The 22,862-nt window shown below is 45.8% G+C and overlaps 1 protein-coding gene across 1 annotated transcript in view; it reads left to right on the top strand.

Moving 5' to 3' along the window:
* The window catches only part of WNT3A (Wnt family member 3A), a 77,021-nt gene that overhangs the window by 14,345 nt on the left and 39,814 nt on the right, over window positions 1-22,862 (top strand). The window contains exon 2 of the mRNA XM_049875115.1: window positions 12,402-12,643. Within this exon, the coding sequence (XP_049731072.1) occupies window positions 12,402-12,643 (242 nt within the window). The remainder of the gene's footprint in view (window positions 1-12,401; window positions 12,644-22,862) is intronic.

The following is a 22,862-nucleotide window of genomic DNA, read 5'->3' as shown; positions in this document are numbered from 1 at the left end:
TGTTTTATTATTATAGTCTATATGTTACTTGTTTTCATATATTATTTTGTTTGCACTGGTATTTAACAGGAGCCCTGGTGGTGCAGTGGTTAAGAGCTTGGCTGCTAACCAAAAGGGCAGCAGTTTGAATCCACCAGCCGCTCTTTGGAAACCCTATAGGGCGGTTCTACTCTGTCCTGTAGGATCGCTATGAGTCAGAATCAACACAACAGCAATGAGTTTGGTGGTTTTTGTTTTGTTTTTTGGTATTTAGTAAATTCCAAGGGCATCCTAGTACACTGGAAAATAGAGGGCCTTTGGAGGCAGACAGATACTGGGCCCCCTGTTCTGCACATGAACGTGCTGACCTTGGCCGTTCCTCTACACCAAGTCTCAGCTCTTCATCTGTGCAGTTCACATGGCTGGTGGGCTCGAGGGAGGCATAGAACAGCCCAGGCCTGTCTGCAGCCCTGTACACAAGGTCAGCGTGAGCCCTGCTCCTGCTGTCCTGCAGACCACTGGGCGGTGGGCAGGCAGAACACTGCAGGGGGTGGGGACTAGGCAGGGCTTTCGCAGTAAGCTGGTGGCAGCTGGAGACAGGAGCCGTGGCCGAGGAGTTTTAAAGGAAGAAATAATTAGCTTTAGCAAGAGATCCCACTCAGAGGAGGGCACATGGGTGCAGTGGAAGGAGAGAGAGGTGCTGTCCACAGGCAGTGGTGATGGGTCAGCGAGGGTGGCAGTGGCAGCAACCCTCAGACATCATACATTGAGGGCCACCAGCTCAAGGAGGCACCATCCCCTCAGGGGCTTCTTGTCTCCGTAGAAGGTTCTGGCCCCTGGAAGTCAGTGTGGGCAGAAGAGAAGGGAGATGGTGAACACATTAGCTTTCTGCTGCTGTATGACAGATTGCCACAAACACAGAGCCTTAAAACCACATCCATTTAATAGCTCACGATTCCGCAGATCAGAAGTCTGGCTGGGCTCCACTGGTTCTCCGCTCGAAGTCTCAGCATCTGGAAGTGCTGGGGGAGAACCTGCTTCCCACCCCACTTCCCGTTTATGGGAATCCAGCTCCCTGCTGTTGGCCTGCCAGCCTCGCTCAGCTTCTAGAGGCCTTGTCTGCTGCTCTGCTGCTGCCCACCCCCGCCCCACCATGTCCTCCTCACACATTGAATCTGCTGTCCCGCCTCTTCTACTACAGGCAGCAGCACACATGTGGTTAGATTAGCTCCAATTTGACTGACGAGTGAGTGCCCTTATTTACAGCTGATTTCACCGGCGTTTGCATCAATGTCCTGTTTCTGGTCCAAGAGCCAGTCCAGGAGCCCGAGTCTCACTTAGTGTAACTATTTCGTGACATAAAGCCCTTGTTCTGGGCGCGGGTCTGAGGACACTGGGAAGTGAGGACCCTAAGGCCATATAGAAGTGACACTTTCAGGCGAGGGAGGCCTGGAGGTGCTGCGGCCTCACCCTTCTGGAAGCCCAACCTTCATCTGGCATTTGGCTTTCGGAGAGAAAAGGCCACAGGCCTGGACACTGCCTAGTGCAGCCCCGCTCCCTGTGAAGACCCCCGTCCCTCCCCTCTCCTCCTGGGCTCCCCAGCCCCAGCCCAGATCTCACCCCTCTTCCTCCCAGAAAGATGTGGGAGAAAGGAGTTACATACTGCGGTTTTCCAAGTGTTGATTATTTTGGGTCCTCTACCTCTTACCTCTGATTAGAAATGTGGATCCTAGCAGGGGTGAGGAGTGTGTGACTAGTTTGGATTTTTTAAATATATTTTAATGACCTTCAAGGCCCAGTGAAGCCCCCTTAGCCCTTCCCACAGCACACGACCCTCTGCCGCCCCTGCACTGCGGGCTGTCCCATCCAACCTGGGCAGTCTCCATTGTCTAGGTTCTCTCTCTTACTGGGCTTTCGAAAGGTGAGGCCTTTCTGGAAGCAGGTCAAGGAATGGAAGGGGCCCTCCGGTCCAGAGAGGCAGGAATAGCCCCAGGGTGGCACCCGACTCCATGAGGGTAAGACAGAGAACTGTGGGTACTGGTGAGGCCAGGACAGCTGGAGCCATCAGGCTGTGCTGCCTGCACCCTGGCAGCGCTTGGGCAGTGGCATGCCAGGGCCTGTCCTGAAAGAGGGCTGGGGCAGGGGGAGGGCACTATGGGCTGTCACGCTGACTCAGCACACTCCAGAGGTGCTCAGGCGTGGGGGAGATTGAGCTTGGAGAGCCCCTCTGCTGCTGTGGGGCAGGGGCCTGGGACCACAGGAGAAAGGTGAGGACAAGACCCTCCTCCCCTGACCCTGGCCTGGGCAAAACAGGAAGTGAGGAGGGGAGTGCAAGCTCTGTGCCCTCTGTAGGAGGGCTGGGCTCTCTGGTGGGTAGAGGGGCTTCTTCACTAACTTATTCCCCCAACCCCATCCCACAGAGTGAGCCCAGCCTTGGAGGCATCAGCGGTGGGGATGGGGACCTTGAAACGGGCCACGTCGCTGGGGCAATTCCTTCTGGGGCATCGAGAGGCTGAGTCAGAGTCAGGGTGAGAAGCTCAGACACCAAGCTGAGACTAAAAAGTCTCTTTCTTTCTGTCTAAACCAAGCAATCTCATTCCTTTCCACTTGTTCTGAGTCTCCAAACAAACCAGCACATTTAATCGGCCAAATTAAATCAACTCAAGTGAATGTCCCTTCTTAAGGTGCTCCCTCTCCTCCTGCCCAGCTGTGGTCCGATGGTGGCAATGGAGAAGGAGGGATCTCAGAGCCACCTTCTCAGAAGTGCTCCAAGACGACCGCCATGGACTCGCAAACCTGTTCTTGACATCGCATTAGGAGAATTTTCAGACATACAGAAAAAATGAAAGAAGTTTACATTGAATACAGTGTACCCACCTAACCACCCCTCTATCTACCCATCCATCCATCGTATTTTCACACACTCCAAAGCTTTGCAAGCATCAGTCCATATCACCCCTAAACACACCTGCATGTACCTCATCAACCATAGCTCAATGTTTGTTTGCGGCTCTTTTGCAGAGATCTCATGTGGAGGGTCAAGTCTAGACCTGGTAACTGGGGTGCAGGATCCAGAGCATAGCGAGTCACCACATCTGGGGCAACAAAACTGTCCTGGCTTACCACCTGAAGCCCGCTCAGCCCTTGGCCAACCAGGACAGCTGGTCACCCCAGCCTCACCCTCATGCTAGCCCCTGTGGTGCCTCTCCTGGGGCCCTGGCTATCTCCAAGGGCAGAACTTGAAAACCACTAGCCTGGCCTCCATGGTCAGCTCTTTGGCCTAATGTCCATTAAGGCCCTGTAGAGCCTGGCTGTAGCAGCCCTTTCTAGCTCTGAGGCTAAAGGAGCCTGATGGGCAGCCAAGCAGGCCAGCCAGAGGGACATGGGGAGCTGTGTAACAGCTGCTGGACTAGCCAGAACCAAAGTCCTGCTTCCCCACCAGCCAGCTCCTGCCCATTCTTCCATCCACTCATCCGGCTACTCAGTCCTCAGGGACCGCTCCCTCATGTGCTTCTCCACTCATTTGAGAGTATTCTTCAAACTCTGCACGTGGCTGGCCCCGGTGGAGACCCCAAGAGGTAGAGGCCCCTAATTCAAATGATATCAAATCAGAGGCTGAGCTGGCACTAAAGCCAGCCAAGTCATGGACTCCCAGGGAAAGTTGGGGAGGGTGTGCTCTGTGGGTTCACTGTGCAGGGCTGTTCCTGATGATGCCCACTTCATCCTCCCAGAGCCCTGCAGTGGAGTGCGCACACCATCCATGTCAGCTGTGCCCTGAGCCTTTATCGGGAGCGGGGCCCATGATGAAAAAGGCTGAGTCCAGGGACTTGGGTCCAGGAGGGGAGAGACACGCTCTGCAAACACAGGGGGCTGCAGTACAAAGGGGGCAGCTGGCATTGAAGCAAGGAGGCAGGGGAGCGTTGTTACACACAGATGGTGCATGAGTCCGTGAGAAAGGACCAGAGAGTCTCTGAGAGAAGGGAGAAAAAGGCCAGTGCCAACCCAGCAAAGGAACAGAAAGCACACATCTAAGGAGGGTGGCGGGATGCAGGCTGAGCAATCTTACAGGTGTGAATGGCCACCAGGCAGTCACTAGAGACACTGCCAGGAGTGGGGCAGAGAAGCCGAACAAGGGGTTCAACAGCAAGTGGAAGGTGGTGATTCCCTTGAAATGTTTAGCGGTGAAAGGACAGATAAAGGGGCATCAGCTGGAAGGAGAACTGAGGTCTAAGAGGAACACTTTGCTCTCTGCATTGTAAGGACACAGAGCCACCGGCTGTGCTCAAGCAGGTGCCCGTAGGTGACCGGAGAGGCAGAGCCTGGGTGGGGGCTGGCCCTTTAAAAACCAAACCACCATTGTTCCAGGAGGGAAGACAGAATAGCAGGGTGGGGCAGGCAGGCCTGAGGGAGATAGCACCTGAGGCTTCTGGGTTTTGTCACATGAAAAATGGGCAAAAGGTTGTTGACCAAGAGCATAGCTTGTTGGTTGCTGTAAAGTGGGATCCGACTGATGACAACTTTACGTAAAACAGGAGGAAATGTTGCCTGATCCTGCGCCATCTTCATGATAAGTATGTTTGAGTCCGTTGTTGGGGTTGTTGTGTGCCTTCCAACCTAGGAGGCTCACCTCCCAGCACTATAAAAAACCTGTTGCCATGGAGTTGATTCCGAATTATACGACTCTATAGGACAGAGTAGTACTGTCCCATACGGTTTTCAAGGAGCTGTTGGTGGATTCAAACTGCCAACCTTTTGGTTAGCAGCCGAGCTCTTAACCACTGCACCACCAGGGCTCCTCCAGCACCATATCGGATAATATTCTGTTGTGCTCCATAAGGCTTTCGTGGTACACTCACAGGTTGTCCAAACAATACAAATTTATTATTGTGGTGCACTCACAGGTTGTTCATTAATACGGATCCCTCATAAGTATTACGTCCATCCGATGAGAACCAGAACACAGAAGACGCCCCCAGAGCATAAGCACATGGGAAGGAGACAGCAAACACACAGAAATCAATGTTCACTCTTCACTGTTCCGTGATGGGCAGCCAGTGTTTACTCTTACATCACTGGCGGGCACATCTTAGATGTCAGCAGGCGCTCCATGTCTTAGGTACTGGATTCACATCACCAGCTTAGGTCAGGTGCAGCATTGCTGTGCTTGCTCTGTCTCTCTGTGGGCAGGCCTCTGTGCCGAGTCTCCAAAGCCTCTGCAGGCAGCCCCCTTTGCGCTCTGGTCAGGCTGCCTTGCACCCTGGCCAGGCGTCCTGCACTTCTGACAGGCCAGGCCCCCTGCGCTTTGGGTGGGGTTTCTGCCACTGCCCAGGCCCTCTCGTGGTCTCTGCTATTCCTGGTGCTGTCGCAGCCCTAAACACATACAGTTCTCAGCCCACTTCTCCCAGGTTGCTCTGCTGCCACTTTGTTCAGCAGACTCCAGCTTCTGCTTTCTCCTGGCCTCTGCTGCTATTTCTCCTGCCTCTGCACCCTTACGGAGCCCAGGGTTTCTGCTGGGTTGGTGACCATCTCTTCTGAAGAAGTTCCAATCTCTTGACGTCCCCATTCTGGGACAAGGACTGCGGGAGAGGGCCGTTCTTCAGCACAGAGCTTCCATGTCCCTAGAGGAGGTGCTCACCACTCTTCCAAGAGCAGAATGTTTGAGCTTTCCAACCCAGAAAGCTCCTGTTATCGTGTCTTCCCAGGCTCTTATTGGCCTCAGCCTGTGTCCTCCTGAGGCTTAGTCCACGTCATCCCCAGGATGATCCCTCTTAGTCTGGTTGGCCTGTACTAATTGGCCTCAGGTGTGGTTCTGCTCCCAAAGCCAGGACCACAGGACTAAACTGTCCACTGCAAAGGGATGTCGTACCTCACAGTTTTCACTGGCTAGTTTTCCGAAGTAGATCACCAGGCCTTTCCGCATCTGATTTAGTCCGGAAACTCCACTGAAACCTGTCTACCAGGGATGACCCTGCTGGTATTTGAAGTTCCGCTGGCATAGCTTCCAGCATCACAGCAACATGCAGGCCACCACTGACAGACAGGTGGTGGAGAAGCATAGCAAAGGAGGCTTAAATGAAGCCTCTGGTCACTCTCAGCTCCCACGGCCACGTTTCCCTCCATTGCTCTCCTGCCTGCCGAGGTCCTCTCCCTGCTGAGTGCCCCCATCTTCTCCCACCCAGGTCCTCTCCCCGCTGGGCCCCCCATTTTCTCCTGCCTGGAGGCCTCTTTCCCACACTGTGGACCTCTGCCAGGTGCCTCTGTTTCTGGGTTTGCTCACCAAGGCCTGAGCAGGGCCTTCCCCTCCACTGGTCCCTCTGTTGAACCACCAAAAACTCAGCCCCTGAGTCAGTGCGAGCAGCCCTGAGAGATGGCAGACATGGTCATTGCCATCTCCAGACAGAGGGCAGACACGGGAGCCATCCCATGCAGGGCAGAGCATGAACAGCAAGGGACAGAAACATGGGCGCACTTCCCACAAAGGGACCCTCAAGCCGAGCTCCAAAGGGAGAGAGAAGCACGGTGGGCAGGCCAAGCAGGGAAGGCATTCACGTAGCTGCGTTGGCACTTGCTATCACCAAATATCAGGGCCTGTGGGGCTGTCGGCCAGCCAGCGTGGGAGAAACCTGGGAAGGTCAGACCTGGCTTGGCGCCGGCACTTCATAAGTCCTCCATCAATGCATGAAAGGACCGCAAGCAAGCCCTCATAGTCACACGCCATATTGGGGAAGAGGTTCTAGGCTGGGACACAGATTCCTGCCACTGCGTGACCTTGTGGAGTTCACATGGAGGACAGACAGGGCAGCATCTGCTGCATTAGACTGAAGACATGACAATTCAGAACAATGTGGCCTCCAGGGCATGGGCGTGCAAGGGACCTGAGAGATGCTAAGCGTCTGGTATGGAGGTTTTGGTGTCTCGCCCAGGATCAGGGACACAGGAAGAGGATAAGCAGCCCCCTAGAAGGAGGGCTGTCCTCCTCTTGGCATGCTGGGGTGAGGAGCCTGTGGAAGTTCTGGAGGGCCTGTCTAGCGGGAGTGAAAAAACATGGGGGGTAGAGGACACTGGCATTGGGTATCCACATTTGGGACTTCCAGGGAATGTACCCATTTCCCTTCCATTGCGTTTTTCCTTCCAGGATTGGCAGGGCAGGGAGCCATGCAGGCAGAGTGCAGTAAGTGCCGTATAGGGAAGGCCAAGAGGATCAGGGCTCAGGATGGCCACAGGGGGTGAGGGCACCTGGCATGGTGTTCAGGATGAGAGGGTGTACGTGATCCAAGGAGCAAAGGCCCTTCGGGGCGGGACTTGTGGAGACAGAGGTGGGAAAATGAGGTGAGAGGCTGGTATGCTGGAGCACAAGAGTCTGCAGGGTAGGAGAGGGGAGCGAGATGGGAAGCAGTGCTGTCCAGTAGAACTTTCTGCAGTGATGTAACGTTCTCTCTGCAGCCACCGGCTATTCCAGGGTCCAAAGTGTTTGGGCTTCGTGCTTCAAGGTGAGGCAGCTTCTGAAGGTTTTTGAGACAGAAGATGGTTTTTAAGACAGAAGTAATTTGTATGACTAGAGGGTAGGTTTGTTTTTCTGAGACTGGGAGACCATGATTCACCATTTCCTACTGCTCTCGCTGCAGGTAGATAGAACTGGCACTCAAAACAGGACTTTCTATACGTTAGCATCCTAACACATGTGAGTAGGTCATGGAGGACCACAGAAGCTTTTTTCCCACCCTCCTGATAGGTATTTAATCCTTCCAGAGGGAGAGAATGTGCTGAATATGATTAACCCCTGGGGGATTCCAGCTGAGGCATCAATACGGCCACCATGCCATGGTTTCCCCACCAAGCAAATGAAGGAGAAACAGGCTTTCCCTCCTGGAGCCTACAGGAGAAAGCCTCCAGGTAAGCACTGGGCCTTCCTCCAGGTCGAAGTCAGAGCCAGGACAAGTGAGTGGCCAGGAATCTGCTTCGGGCCTGGCCACACTGGGCAGTCAGAGAAATGGAGAGGAATCAGAGTCCCTGAGGAAGAAGAGAAGAGAAAGTGGGTACTTTCTTTGCTGAGAAGAGCAGCCAAGGCAGAGAGACCTGGGTGATCTTGGTTAGAATCTGTTTACCTCTCTGTGGAAGCAGGTGTTACCAGATTTCTGGCAGCTCAGTGGTTAAGAGCTCAGGCTGTTAACCAAAAAGGTTGGCAGTACAAATCCACCAGCCACTTCTTGGAAATCCTATGGGGCAGTGCTACTCTCTCCGCTATGAGTTGGAATCAACTCAACGGCAACAGATTGGGTTTGTTTTTTTTTGGTTTTTGGTTTTGTTCAGAAGCCACGGGATGCTGTTCTCCTCAAACTCATTACCCACTCAGCTGTCCTTCTGTATGTCTGGATCTTCTCCGAGCACCATCCCGAGGCTCTCTGCACCACACCCTATTGCAGAGAACCCCACAGACGTTTTCTGATATCAGTAGTTACCTCCAAGCAGAGGATGGGAGTCAGGCCAGCCTGAAAAGCAGCTGCAGCCACTGTATCCATCACTCACACAGAGCATCCACCAATAGGTGTGGTAAGCATTAAAATAGAAATAGAAGAGCTCTGTCACCAAGAGCCCACTGTCCTACTGTGGGAGATAGACATATCAATAGGCAGTCATAACCATGCATCGCTGTCGGATTGGGTAGAAACATTGACAGGCTGTCATAACCATGCATCACCCATGGGATTGGTAGACATGTCAACAGCCTTCATAATAACATGTGTTACCTGTGGAACTGGGTAGATATGTCAACAGACAGTCATAACAATATGTCACTCACAACAGATGGTTGTAATCACATATCACCTGTCAGATGGGGTAGACACATTGGCAGGAGGTCATAACCACATATCACCTGTCAGATTGGGCAGACACACCATCAGGTAGTCGTAAACATGCAGTACCATCAGATCGGGTAGACATATAAACGAGTGATCATAACAATATAACAATATGTCACCTCTCTGAGTAGACATGTTGACGGGCAATTGTAACAATATGTCTTCCTGTTGCATTGATAGACACGTAGACAAGTGGTCATAACCACATGTCACCTGTCAGATTGGGTAGACACGTCAGCAGGCATTCATAACAGTATGTCATCTGTCAGATTGGGTAGATGCATCAACAGGTAGTCACACAATGTATCACCTGTCAGATTGGGTAGACATACATATCTGCAGGCGGTGGTAGCCACACATCATCTATCATAATGGGTAGACACATTGACAGGTGGTGGTAACCATGCATCATCCATCAGATTGGGTGGATGCATCAACAGGAGGCTGTAACAGTATGTCACCGGTCAGATCGGATAGATGCATTGGCAGGCAGTCATAACAATAGCTCGCCTACTGTACTGGGTAGGCGAATTAAGAGGCCATCATAATGATATGTTATTTGTCAGATTGGGTAGACATATTAACAGATAATTGTAACTGTCCATCATCTGTCAGAATGGGTAGACATGTTCACAGGCAGTTATAACCATGCATCAGTGTCATATAGGATAGACACATTGACAGGTGGTTGTAACCAAGCATCGCCCTTTGGACTGGGCATACACAAGGATAGGTAGTCATAGCATTATGTTCCCCATTGGACTGGATAGACTTGTCTACAGATGGGCATAGCAATATGTCACCTTTGGATTGGGTAGACTCCTTGACAATGTGTCACTTGTTGGATTGGGTAAACACATCACCTCCGGCATGTGGTCATGCACTATGTCTCCCTGTTAAATTGGGTAGACACATTGACAGGCAGTCATAACATCTCGTCACCTATTGGACTGAGTATACACATTGACAGGCAATTGTAATCATGCAGATTAATTGTAACCATCAGATTAAGCAGACACATTGACAGGTGGATGTAGCCGTGGGTCACCTGTCAGGTTGGGTAGACACATTGACAGGTGGTTATAACCACACATCACTGCCATATTGGGTAGACACATTGACAGGTGGCGATGACCATGGGTAGACACATTGACAGGTGAACATGTCCATGGGTCACCTGTCAGGTTGGGTAGACACATTGACAGGTGGTCATAATCACACATCACTGCCATATTGGGTAGACTATATGGGTAGATACATGGACAGGTGGTGGTAACCATGCATCATCCATCGGACTGGGTAGATGCATCAACAGGCAGTCATAACAATAGGTCACCTGTCAGATTGGTAAGTGAATCAACAGGCAATCATAATAACACGTCATTTGTCGGATTGTGTAGACATACTGACAGGTGGTTGTAGCCACATGTCTTAGTCATCACCTGTCACATAGGGTAGACACATTGGCAGGTGATGCTGACCATGCGTCACCCATCAGGATGTGTGAGCAGACACATCCACGGGCCCTCGTAACCATATGGCATGGTTAGATTGGCAGCATTTCTTTGTTGGATAATGGGGATTGTTGTCAAGGGGTCGGTAAACAACACTTTCGTACACCATCCTTGAGAGGAGAATTTGGCAACATCTAATTTTTATTTAAATGTAAGTGGCCATAACTTTTGACCTAGCAACTCTCCTGTTAGGAACTCAACCTTGCAGTCACTTACCAATTATGGACACAGAGACCCTCACTGAAGCAGTGTTGGTAATTTTTCAAAAGGTTTTAAATCTGGAAGCAACCCCCCAAAAACCCAACCCACTGCCGTCGAGTCGATTCCGACTCATAGCGACCCTGTAGGACAGAGTAGAACTGCCCCATAGAGTTTCCAAGGAGCGCCTGGTGGATTCAAACTGCCGACCTCTTGGTTAGCAGCCATAACACTTAACCACAACGCCACCAGGGTTTCCGCAACCCAAAAGTCCTCCTGTATTAAATGTGTCAAGGAAATTTTGGTCTATCCATATGCTAGACCATGATGCAGCTATTATAAAGAGAGATGAGGTAGAAAGGCAGCTGCCAGCAGCGGGTGGGTGTCCCTCCCATGGGTGGTGAATGTTTGCAGAGCCATTTGTCTAGTGTGGGCTATGCACACAGCGTTCCTGAGTGCCTGCAGAAGATCACACAAGAGGCTCCTTTAGGCCCCAGGGAGGAAGGGGTAGTCACATCTGGACCTTTCATCTTCTTTCTTTCTGAACGGTTCAGATTTACAATGTATACTTATAACTATTATTGTTTACCTTAGACATTAAAAAATCCAGTGATAAAGGATTATTCCCTTTTGACTTTTTTGGTCATTTTAATTTAATAGCCACATGTGGCTAGTTGTAAGCGTTGGCAAAGTGCAGCCTGAGAAAGGCTCCCTCATGCCATTTTCTAGTCAATCCCTGTCCTCTGGAGGTGAACACTGTCCTGATGCCTGTCCCATTGATGGGCTGTACCCATGTTGGTCTGATGCCAGTGGAATCATTGAGCTGTCCGTTGACGTGTCTCTTCTGTGTCCACCTTCTTTCACTCAGCAAAATGTCAGGAAAGTCATCCATGATATTGCCTGTTATCAGCAACCCATTTCTATTTCTGTGTAGTGTTGCACCACACAAGCGTTGCACTGAGTAGCATTGTGTCTGACTTCTTTCACTTAGCATGTTTTCAGGGTTTGTCCAGGTTGTAGTACGTGTCAGTACTTCATTGCTTTTTATGGCTGAGTAATAGTCCATGGTATGATTATATCAATATTGGTTTATCCACTCTCCTATTAATGGATATTTGGACAGTTTCCAGCTTTTTTGCTTTCCCATGTAAAGCTCAGGGAATGTTCTTGAACACATCTTATTGAGGACGAATGTTCTTAGATCTTTGGGGTACATAACCAGATGTGGGCTTTCTGGCTCACGTGGACAGCTCGAGTTTAGCAGTGATCTTTGTCTGTATGATTCAGCTTCACTGTGCCCCAGTCACCACTCCCCACCCTGGGAAGCCAGCCCTCTTCCCCTTCTACCCCAGACCAGACAGTGCACCTCCTCCAAGCAGCCTCCCTCGCTGACCTGGCCAGCCAGCTCTTGGCCCCACTCTGAGGCCCCTCAGCAACCGCCACCACACTGTGTTCCTGGGTTCTAGCCTCTGTGTTCCCTAGTAGCTTCAGGGTGCTGCTGCATCAACCCCACTGTGGATGGGGCCCTGCCAGCGTGCAGAGCAGTCACGCAAGCCTTCAGCATCTCTTTATTTTCTGCCGCGTTATGTTGCACATCTTGGCGTTCTGTTTTATACTAAGTCTTGGTCGTTTGTGTACGGTACAGAAAACGGACAGGGGTCCTGGCTTCTCCTTAATGGCGGAAGCTATGTCTTACCCCTTGAATGCAGGAATGCCCCAAAAGAAAGGGGCCTGGTCTTCTCCCTCAGACAGAGTCTGCCCCAGGATAGGGCCTGTCCCCTGCATCTTTAGCCCCGACTGGCCCTTCTGGCTACCACACTAACCAGGCCTCCTTGTCCTCCTCCACCAGGTCCCTGGCCATCGGGCACCAGTACTCCTCTCTGGGCACTCAGCCCATCCTCTGTGCCAGCATCCCCGGCCTAGTGCCCAAGCAGCTGCGCTTCTGCCGGAACTACGTGGAGATCATGCCCAGTGTGGCAGAAGGCGTCAAGATCGGCATCCAGGAGTGCCAGCACCAGTTCCGTGGCCGCCGATGGAACTGCACCACCGTCAACAACAGCCTGGCCATCTTTGGGCCTGTGTTGGACAAAGGTACTTGAGGCAGCCCCAGAGGGACACAGGGAGGGTGAGTGGGTGCAGGTTGCTGACTCTTTGGTCCCTCGCTGGCAGGGTAGACATGTGCCCCTTACTTTCCTCTGAGTGGAGGTGGCAGTGTAGGGCTGTGGACAAGGGGTCCTGGAACCAAGGGCCTGGGTCTGAGTTCAGCTACTTCTGTCAGTGGTGGTGGAACACAGGACAGGTCACTTTGTCTCGCTCTGCCTCGGTGTTCTCATCTCTGAATGGGGGTGAAATGGTACCTGTAGCGTGTGGGAGGTGCTCCACAGACTACCATTCGTACAATCAGCATCTCGAAGCGTCCTTTCCCCAGGCTCACCAGCTCCGAATGGGGTTTTTGGAGTTTGGGGATGGCGTTGATCCATAGGGTCATGCAGATCCCCAGACACATGTCCTCCTTCCTCCTCTTCCCCAAAATGAAAATGGGCCATTCTAGGGGAACCAACGCTAGTCATTGAAGGCTTCTTGAAGGAACCAGAGCCTCATGCCACTCTTGGAGAGAAAATGCATAGAAAATACAAGAAGGGAGTGGTTTGGAGGGCATCATGGGAAGAAATGGTATCACAAAGGCTTAAGGGCAGGAGCTATCCAGGGTCCTGGAGCCCTGGGCTTGTTTGGGGAAGGAAAGGAAGATAGGAAGTGCAGGGTTTTGCTATCTGTTGCTGAAAAAGACACTATCACAAAACTTAGTGGGTTACAGCAATAATAATCCTGTGTATGCCTCAGAGTTTCTGTGGATCAGGAATACAGCAGCCCAGCAGGCATGGCTGGCCTCTCTTCCTCAGTTGTCCTCATCCACTCCCACATAGGGCTGTCAGTTGGAACACCCAAGAGTGGCCTCTCCAGGCAGTCTGATCTTCCTTACAATATGGTGGCTGGATTACAATGGGGGAGGGGGAAGGGGTGAGAGCGAGACAGAGAGAGCCAAGTGGAAGCTTTACCACCTTTTTGTAAATTGAAATGAAATTCACATAACATGAAACTAATTCAGTGGCATTTAGTACATTCACAATGTTATGCCACAACCACCTCTATCTAGTTCCAATACATTTTCATCACCCAAAAAGAAAAGCCCGTATCCATTAGCCCTAATTCTCCATTCTCCCCTTCCTCCAGCCTTTGAAAATAGCTGATGTGCTTTCTGTCTATATGGATACTTCATATAAATGAAATCATACAGTACTTGACCTTTTGTGTTTGACTTCTTTCACTTAGCATAATGTTTTCAAGGTTTGTCCATGTTGTAGTATGTATCAGTACTTCCTCCCTTTTTATGGCTGAGTAATAGTCCACGGTATGATTATATCACATTTTGTTTATCTGTTTATCCACTGATGGACATTTAGGTTGCATCCACATTTTGGCTATTGTCAATATTGCTGCTATGAATATTCATGTACAAGTATTTGTTTGAATACCTGTTTCAGTTCTTTTGGATGTATACCTAGAAGTGGAATTTCTGGATCATACAGTAATTTTTTGTTTAACTTCATAAGCACCAGCCAGTTTTCCACAGTAGCTATGCCATTTTACATTCCCACCAGCAATGTATTTGAGTTCCAGTTTCTCCACATTCTCATCAACACTTGTTATTGTCTGTCTTCTTTATGTTAGCCAGCCAAGTGGGTGAGGTGGTATCTCCTTATGGTTTTGATTTGCATTTTCCTAATGGTTAATGACGTTAATCATCTTTTCCTGTGTTTGCTGATCATTTGCATATATTCTGTAGAGAAACATCTATTCAAGTCCTTTGCCTATTTTTTAATTACGTCATTTGTGTTGTTATTGAGTTGTAAGAGTTCTTTATGTATTCTGATACTAGACCCTTATTAGATATATAATTTGAAAATATTTTCTCCTACTCTGTGGGTTGTCTTTCACTTTCTTGATAGTGTCCTTGGAAGCACAAAAGTTTTTTAATTTTCCAATTTACCCTTTTTTTTTTTTTCCTCCTGCATTTGGTGTCATATCTAAGAATCCAATGTCAAATGCAAGGTCATAAACATTTATCCTTATGTATTTTACTGAGAGTTACATAGTTTTAGCTATTAAATTTAGGTCTTGATCTATTTTGACTTAATTTTGGGGAATGGTGTGAGATAGGCATCTAACTTCATTCTTTTGCATGTGGATATCCATTTGTCTCAGGACCACTTGTTGAAGAGACTATTCCTTCTTCATTGAATGGCCTTGGAACCCTTGTAGAAAAATCATTGGCCATTGATGTATGGATTTATTTCTGGACTCTCAATTTGATTCCATTGGTGTATATGTCTATCCATAAACCAGTACCACACCATTTTGATCACTGTAGCATTGTAGTATGTTTTGAAATCAGGATGTATGAGTATGCCTACTCTGTTCTCCTTCAAGATTGTTGTGGATATTTAGGGGTCCCTTGCAATTCCATATGAATTTTAGGATTGGCTTTTCCATTTCTCCAAAAAGGTCACGGGAATTTTGTTGGAGATTGTGTGAAATCTATAGATTACTTTGGAGAATACTGCCATCTTAACAATATGAAGCCTTTCTGTTTATGAATACGGGATGTCTTTCCATTTATTTAGATCTCCTCTAATTTCCTTAAGCAATATTTTGTAGTTCTCAGTCTATAAGTCTTGTACCTTCTTGGTTAAATGTATCCCTATGTATTTTATTCTTCTGGTGCTATTGTAAGTGGAATTGATTTCTTAATTACCTTTTCAAATTGTTCATTGCTAATGTATAAAGATGTAACTGATTTTTGTGTGTTGGTCTTGTATCCTGCAGCTTCTCTAAATTTGTTTATTAGCTTTGAGAGTTTTTCTAGATTCTCTAGGATTTTCTATATATAAGATCATGTCATATATGAATGGCAATAATTTTATTTCTTCCTTTCCAATTTGGATGCCTTTTCTTTTTCTTGCCTGAGTGTTCTGGCTAGAACTTCCAGTACAATGTTAAATAGCAGTGGTGATAGCGGGCATCTTTGTCTTGCTCCTGATCTTAGGGGGTATCTTTCAGTCTTTCCCCATTGAATATAATGCTAGCTGTGGGGTTTTCATAAATGCCCTTTATCACTTTGAGGAATTTCCCTTCTATTCCTAATTTGTTGAGAGTGTATATTATAAAAGGGTGTTGGATATTATCAATTGTTCTTCCATATTGATTAAAATGATCATATGGTTTTGTCCCTTCATTCTATTACTGAAATGATTGATTTTCTCATGTTGAAATGCCCTTGCATTCCTGGGTTATATCCCCCTTGGGCATGGGTTAGTGTGCTGGTGGATTCAGTTTGCTAGTATTTTGTAGAGAATTTTTAAATCTGTATTTATAAGGGATATTGTCTGTGAGCTTCTTTTCTCGTCACATCTTTATCTGGCTTTGGTGTCAGGTTAATGCTGACCTCATATAATGAATGAGAAAGCATTTACCCACCTTCTATTTTCTTGAAAGAGTTGGAGAAGAATTGATGTTAATTTTTCTTTAAATGTTTTGTAGAATTCACCAGTGAAGCCATCTATCTGGTCCTGGGTTTTTATTTGTTGGGAGATTTTTAATTACTAATTGTTATGGATTGAATTATATTGTCAAAAAAAATATGTGTTGTAAATCATAACCTCTGTGCTGGTAGTTATAATCCCATTCGAGAATGGATTGTCTTTGTTATGTTGATGAGGCAGGGTTAGTATAAAGTGTATCTTGAGATTTTAAAAAGTAAGCATAGAAGAGATAGAGGAAACCTGATGCCAAGCCAAATGAAGATCTCCAAGAAACCAGGAAACAAGCTGAAAAGGCAAGGACCTTCCCCCAGAGCTGACAGAGAGAGAAAGCTTTTGCCTAGAGCCAGTGCCCTGAATTCGGACTTCTATCCTCCTAAACTGTGTGTTAAAGCCATCCACTTGTGGTATTTCTGTTATAGCAGCACTAGGTAATTAATAATTTACTCTCTTTAGTTAATAGGTCTATTCAAATTTTCTATTTCTTCTTCAGTCAATTTTGATACATTGTGTATTTCTAGAAATTTGCCCATTTTATCTAGGTTATCTGATTTGTTGGTAACAATTGGTCATAATATTCTCTTATAATCGTTTTTATTTCTGTGAAATCAGTAGTAATATCTCCACTATCATTTCCAATTTGAGTAATTTTTCTTTCTTTTCTTTTCTTTGTCAGCCCAGCTAAAAGTTTGTCAGTTTGTTGACTTTTTCAAAGAGCCAACTGTTGGTTTTGCTTATTTTCTCTATTGTTTTTCTATCCTCTATTTCATTTATCTCCGCTCTGGTCTTTATTACTTCCTTCTTTCTGCTAGTTTTGGGTTTGGCATACTCTTCTTTTTCTAAGTCCTTAAGATGTAAAGTCCTCCACATGTCTGTCAGTTTGCCGTACTGTAGGGGGTTGCATGTTGCTGTGATACTGAAGCTGTGCCACCAGTATTCAAATATCAGTAGGGTCACCCATGGTGGACAGGTTTCAGCTGAGCTTCCAGACTAAGACAGACTAGGAAGATGAAGTCACGGTCTACCTCTGAAAAGAATTAGCCAGTTAAAACCTTATGAATGGCAGTGGAACATTGTGTCATATAGTGCCAGAAGATGAGACTTTCAGATTGGAAGGCACTCAAAATACATCTGAGGAAGAGCTGCCTCCTCAAAGTAGAGTCCACCTTAATGATGTGGGTGAAGTCAAGGTTTTGAGACCTTCATTTGCTGATGTGGCACGACTCAAAATGAGAAGAAACAGCTGGAAACGTCCATAATAATCAGAATCTGGAATGTATGAAGTATGAATCTAGGAAAACTGGAAGTCGTCAAAAATTAAATGGAGCACATAAACATCAATATCCTAGGCATTAGTGAGCTGAAATAGACTGGCTATTGTGAATCAGACAGTCGTATGGTCTACTATGCCAGTAATGACAACTTGAAGAGGAATGGAGTTGCAATCATAGTCAAAAAGAACATTTCAAGATCTATCCTGAAGTACAACGCTGTCAATGATAGGATAATATCCACACTCCTACAAGGAAGACCAGTTAATGTGACTATTATTCAAATTTATGTACCAACCATTAAGGCTAAAGATGAAGAAACTAAAGATTTTTACCAACATCTGCAGCCTGAACTTGATTGAACATGCAATCAGAATGCATTGATAACTACTAGTGATTGGAATGCAAAAGTTGGAAACACGGAAGAAGGATTGGCAGTTGGAAAATATGGCCTTGGTGATAGAAACAATGCTGGAGATCGCATGATAAAATTTTGTAAGACCAGCGACTTCTTCATTGCAAATACCTTTTTTTCACCAACACAAATGGTGACTATACACATGAACCTTGTCAGATGGAATACACAGGAATCAAATTGACTACATCTGTGGAAAGAGATGACGGAGAAGCTCAATATCGTCAGTCAGAAAAAGGCTGGGGCAAACTGTGGAACAGATCATCAATTGCTCATAAGCAAGTTCAAGATGAAACTGAAGGAAATTAGAACAAGTCCACAAGAGCCAAAGTACTACCTTGAGTATACTCCACCTGAATTTAGAGACCATTACAAGAATAGATCTGACACATGTAACACCAGTGACCAAAGACCAGACGAGTTGTGGAATGACATCATGGACATCATATATGAAGGAAGTAAGAGGTCATTAAAAGACAGGAAAGAAAGAAAAGACCAGAATGCATGTCAGCAACCAAGTATACTTTCTCTTCTAGTGCACATGGATCACTCTCTAGAATAGACCACATATTAGGTCATAAAGCAAGCCTCAGCAGAATCCAAAACATTGAAATATTACAAAGCATCTTCTCTGACCATAAGGCCGTAAAGGTGGAAATCAATAACAGGAAAAGCAGGGAAAAGAAATCAAACACTTGGAAACTGAACAATACCCTGCTCAGAAAAGAGTGGATTATAGAAGACATTAAGGGTGGAATAAAGAAATTCAGAGAATCCAATGAGAATGAAAACACTTCCTATCAGAACCTTTAGGACACAGCAAAAGCGGTGCTCAGAGGCCAATTTATATTAATAAACACACACATCCAAAAAGAAGAAAGGGCCAAAATCAAAGAATTATCCCTACAACTTGAACAAATAGACAGCAACAAAAGAAACCCACAGACACCAGAAGAAAACAAATAATAAAAAATTAGAGCTGAACTAAGTGAAATAGAAAACAGGAAAAAAATTGGAAGCATTAACAAGACCAAAAGCTGGCTTTTTGAAAAAATTGACAAACTACTGGCCAAACTGACAAAAGAAAAACAGGAGAGGGAGCAAATAACCTGAGTAAGAAATGAGAGGGGCGGTATTACAACAGACCCAACTGATATTCAAAGGATCATATCAGATTACTATGAAAAACTGTACTCGAACAAATCTGAAAACCTAGAAGAAATGGATGAATTCCTAGAAACACACTACCTACCTAAACTAACACAAACAGAGGTAGAACAACTAAATAGACCCATAACAAAAGAAGAGATTGAAAAGGTAATCAAAAAACTCCCAACAAAAAAAAGGCCTGGTCTGGAGGGCTTCACTGCAGAGTTCTACCAAACTTTCAGAGAAGAGTTAACACCACTACTACTAAAGGTATTTCAGAGCATAGAAAAGGACGGAATACTCCCAAACTCATTCTATAAAGCCACCATATCCCTGATACCAAAACCAGGTAAAGACACCACAAGAAAAGAAAATTATAGACCTATATCCCTCATGAATGTAGATGTAAAAATCCTCAACACAATTCTAGCCAATAGAATTTACAACATATCAAAAAAATAATTCACCATGACCAAGTGGGATTCATACCAGGTATGCAGGGATGGTTCAACATTAGAAAAAAAAATTAATATAATCCACCACATAAATAAAACAAAAGACAAGAATCACATGATTTTATCAATTGATGCAGAAAAGGCATTTCACAAAGTTCAACAATCATTTATGATAAAAACTCTCAGCAAAATAGGAATAGAAGGAAAATTCCTCAACATAATAAAAGGTATTTATACAAAGCCAACAGTCAACATCACCCTAAATATAGAGAGCCTGAAAACATTCCCATTGAGATCCAGAACCAGACAAGGATGCCCTTTATCACCGCTCTTATTCAATATTGTGCTGGAAGTCCTAGCCAGAGCAATTAGGCTAGATAAAGAAATAAAGGGCAACCAGATTGGCAAGGAAGAAGTCAAAGTATCTCTATTTGCAGATGACATGATCTTATACACAGAAAATCCTAAGGAATCCTCCAGAAAACTACTGAAACTAATAGAAGAGTTCAGCAGAGTATCGGAATACAAGATAAACATACAAAAATCAGTTGGATTCCTCTATACCAACAAAAAGAACATGGAAGAGGAAATCACCAAATCAATGCCATTTACAGCAGCCACCAAGAAGATAAAATATTTAGGAATAAATCTTACCAGAGATGTAAAAGACTTATACAAAGAACACTACAGTACACTTCTCCAAGAAACCAAAAGAGACTTACATCAGTGGAAGAACATACCTTGCTCATGGATAGGAAGACTTAACATTATAAAAATGTCTATTCTACCAAAAGGGATCTATCCCAACGACATTCTTTAATGAGATGGAGAAACAAATCACCAATTTCATATGGAAGGGAAAGAGGCCCCAGATAAATAAGGCATTACTGAAAAAGAAGAACAAAGTGGGAGGCCTTACTTTGCCTGATTTTAGAACCTATTATACCACCACAGTAATCAAAACAGCCTGGTACTGGTACAACAACAGATACATAGACCAATGGAACAGAATTGAGAATCCAGACATAAATCCATCCACATATGAGCAGTTGATATTTGACAAAGGCCCCAAAACAGTTAAACGGGGAAAAGACACCCTTTTTAACAAATGGTGCTGGCATAACTGGATATCCATCTGCAGAAAAATGAATCAAGACCCATACCTCACTCCATGCTCAAAAATTAACTCAAAATGGCTCAAAGACCTAAATATCAAATCTAAAACGGTAAAGATCATGGAAGAAAAAATAGGGACAACATTAGGAGCCCTAATACATGGCATAAACAGTACACAAAACATTACTAAGAATGCAGAAGAAAAACTAGATAACTGGGAGCTCTTAAAAACCAAACACCTATGCTCATCCAAAGACTTCACCAAAAGAGTAAAAAGACTACCTACAGACTGGGAAAGAGTTTTTAGCTGTGACATTTCTGATCAGTGCCTGATTTCTAAAATCTACATGATACTGCAAAAACTCAACTACAAAAAGACAAATAACCCAATTAAAAAATGGGCAAAAGACATGAATAGACACTTCACTAAAGAAGACATTCAGGTAGCTAAAAGATATATGAAGAAATGTTCACGATCATTAGCCATTAGAGAAATGCAGATCAAAACTTCAATGAGATTTCATCTCACTCCAACGAGGCTGGCATTTATCCAAAAAACACAAAATAATAAATGTTGGAGAGGCTGTGGAGAGATTGGAACACTGCTACACTGCTGGTGGGAATGTCAAATGGCACAACCACTTTGGAAATGGATTTGGCGCTTCCTTCAAAAGCTTTTTTTTTCAAAAGCTAGAGATAGAACTACCATACAATCCAGCAGTCCCACTCCTTGGAATATATCCTAGAGAAATAAGAGCCTTTACATGAACAGATATATGTACACCCATGTTTATTGCAGCACTGTTTAGAATAGCAAAAAGATGGAAGCAACCAAGGTGCCCATCAAAGGATGAATGGATGAATAAATTATGGTACATTCACACAATGGAATACTATGCATCAATAAAGAACAGTGAGGAATCTGTGAAACATTTCATAACATGGAGGAATCTGGAAGGCATTATGCTCAGTGAAATTAGTCAGTTGCAAAAGGACAAATATCGTATAAGACCACCATTATAAGAACTTGAGAAATAGTTTAAACTGAGAAGAAAATATTCTTTTGTAGTTACGAGGCGGGGAGGGAGGGAAGGTGGGACAGGGGCATTCACTAATTAGATAGTAGATAAGAACTACTTTAGGTGAAGGGAAAGACAGCACACAATACAGGGGAGGTCAGCACAACTGGACTAAACCAAAGCAAAGAAGTTTCCTGAATACACTGAATGCTTCCAAGGCCAGCATAGCAGGGGCAGGGGTCTGGGGACCACGGTTTCAGGGGATATATAAGTCAATTGGCATAATAAAATCTATTAAGAAAACATTCTGCATCCCACTTTGAAGAGTGGCATCTGGGGTCTTAAACGCTAGCAAGTGGCCATCTAAGATGCATCAATTGGTCTCAACTCACCTGGATCAAAGAAGAAAGAAGAACACCAAGGACACAAGGCGATTATGAGCCCAAGAGACAGAAAGGGCCACATGAACCAGAGACTACATCATCCTGAGACCAGAAGAACTAGATGGTGCCCGGCTACAACCGATGACTACCCTGACAGGGAACACAACAGAAACCCCCTGAAAGAGCAGGAGAGCAGTGGGATAAAAAAAAAAGCAGACCCCAAATTCTCATAAAACCAGACATAATGGTCTGACTGAGACTAGAAGGACCCCAGTGGTCATAGCCCCCAGACCTTCTTTTGGCCCAGGACAGGCACCATTCCCGAAGCCAACTCTTCAGACATGGATTGGACTGGACAATGGGTTGGAGAGGGATGCTGGTGAGGAGTGAGCTTCTTGGATCAGGTGGACACTTGAGACTATGTTGGCATCTCCTGCCCGGAGGGGAGATGAGAGGGTGGAGGGGGTTAGAAGCTGGTGAAATGGACACGAAAAGAGAGAGTGGAGGGAGGGAGCAGGCTGTCTCATTAGGGGGAGAGTAATTGGGAGTGTGCAACAAGGTGTATTTGGGTTTTTATGTGAGAGACTGACTTGAATTGTAAACTTTCGCTTAAAGCACAACAACAATTATATATATATATATATAAGCATTAAATTTTAACTGGGGTTTTGTCAATTGAACAGTTAGTGTATAAATTTCTGACTAAAGCAATGTCCAGAGTACTGTGATTTCTCATTCTCTAACATTAGAACTATCCAAGGATTTGGATAATAACACATGTGAAATGCCTGAGTCATACAAAATTCTTTTAAAAAATGGTAAAGTATTACAGTGCTTTAAGGTCAGAAAAAAAGAAAATTAGGGGACTTGCTTGGCAAAAACAGAAATTTGTGTGGGTGTGTACT

This window comes from Elephas maximus, chromosome 2, assembly GCF_024166365.1.
Source record: "Elephas maximus indicus isolate mEleMax1 chromosome 2, mEleMax1 primary haplotype, whole genome shotgun sequence".
Taxonomy (NCBI): domain Eukaryota; kingdom Metazoa; phylum Chordata; class Mammalia; order Proboscidea; family Elephantidae; genus Elephas; species Elephas maximus.
Note: the sequence above shows the minus strand (reverse complement) of the source record. Positions and strands in the feature narration are given on the sequence as shown.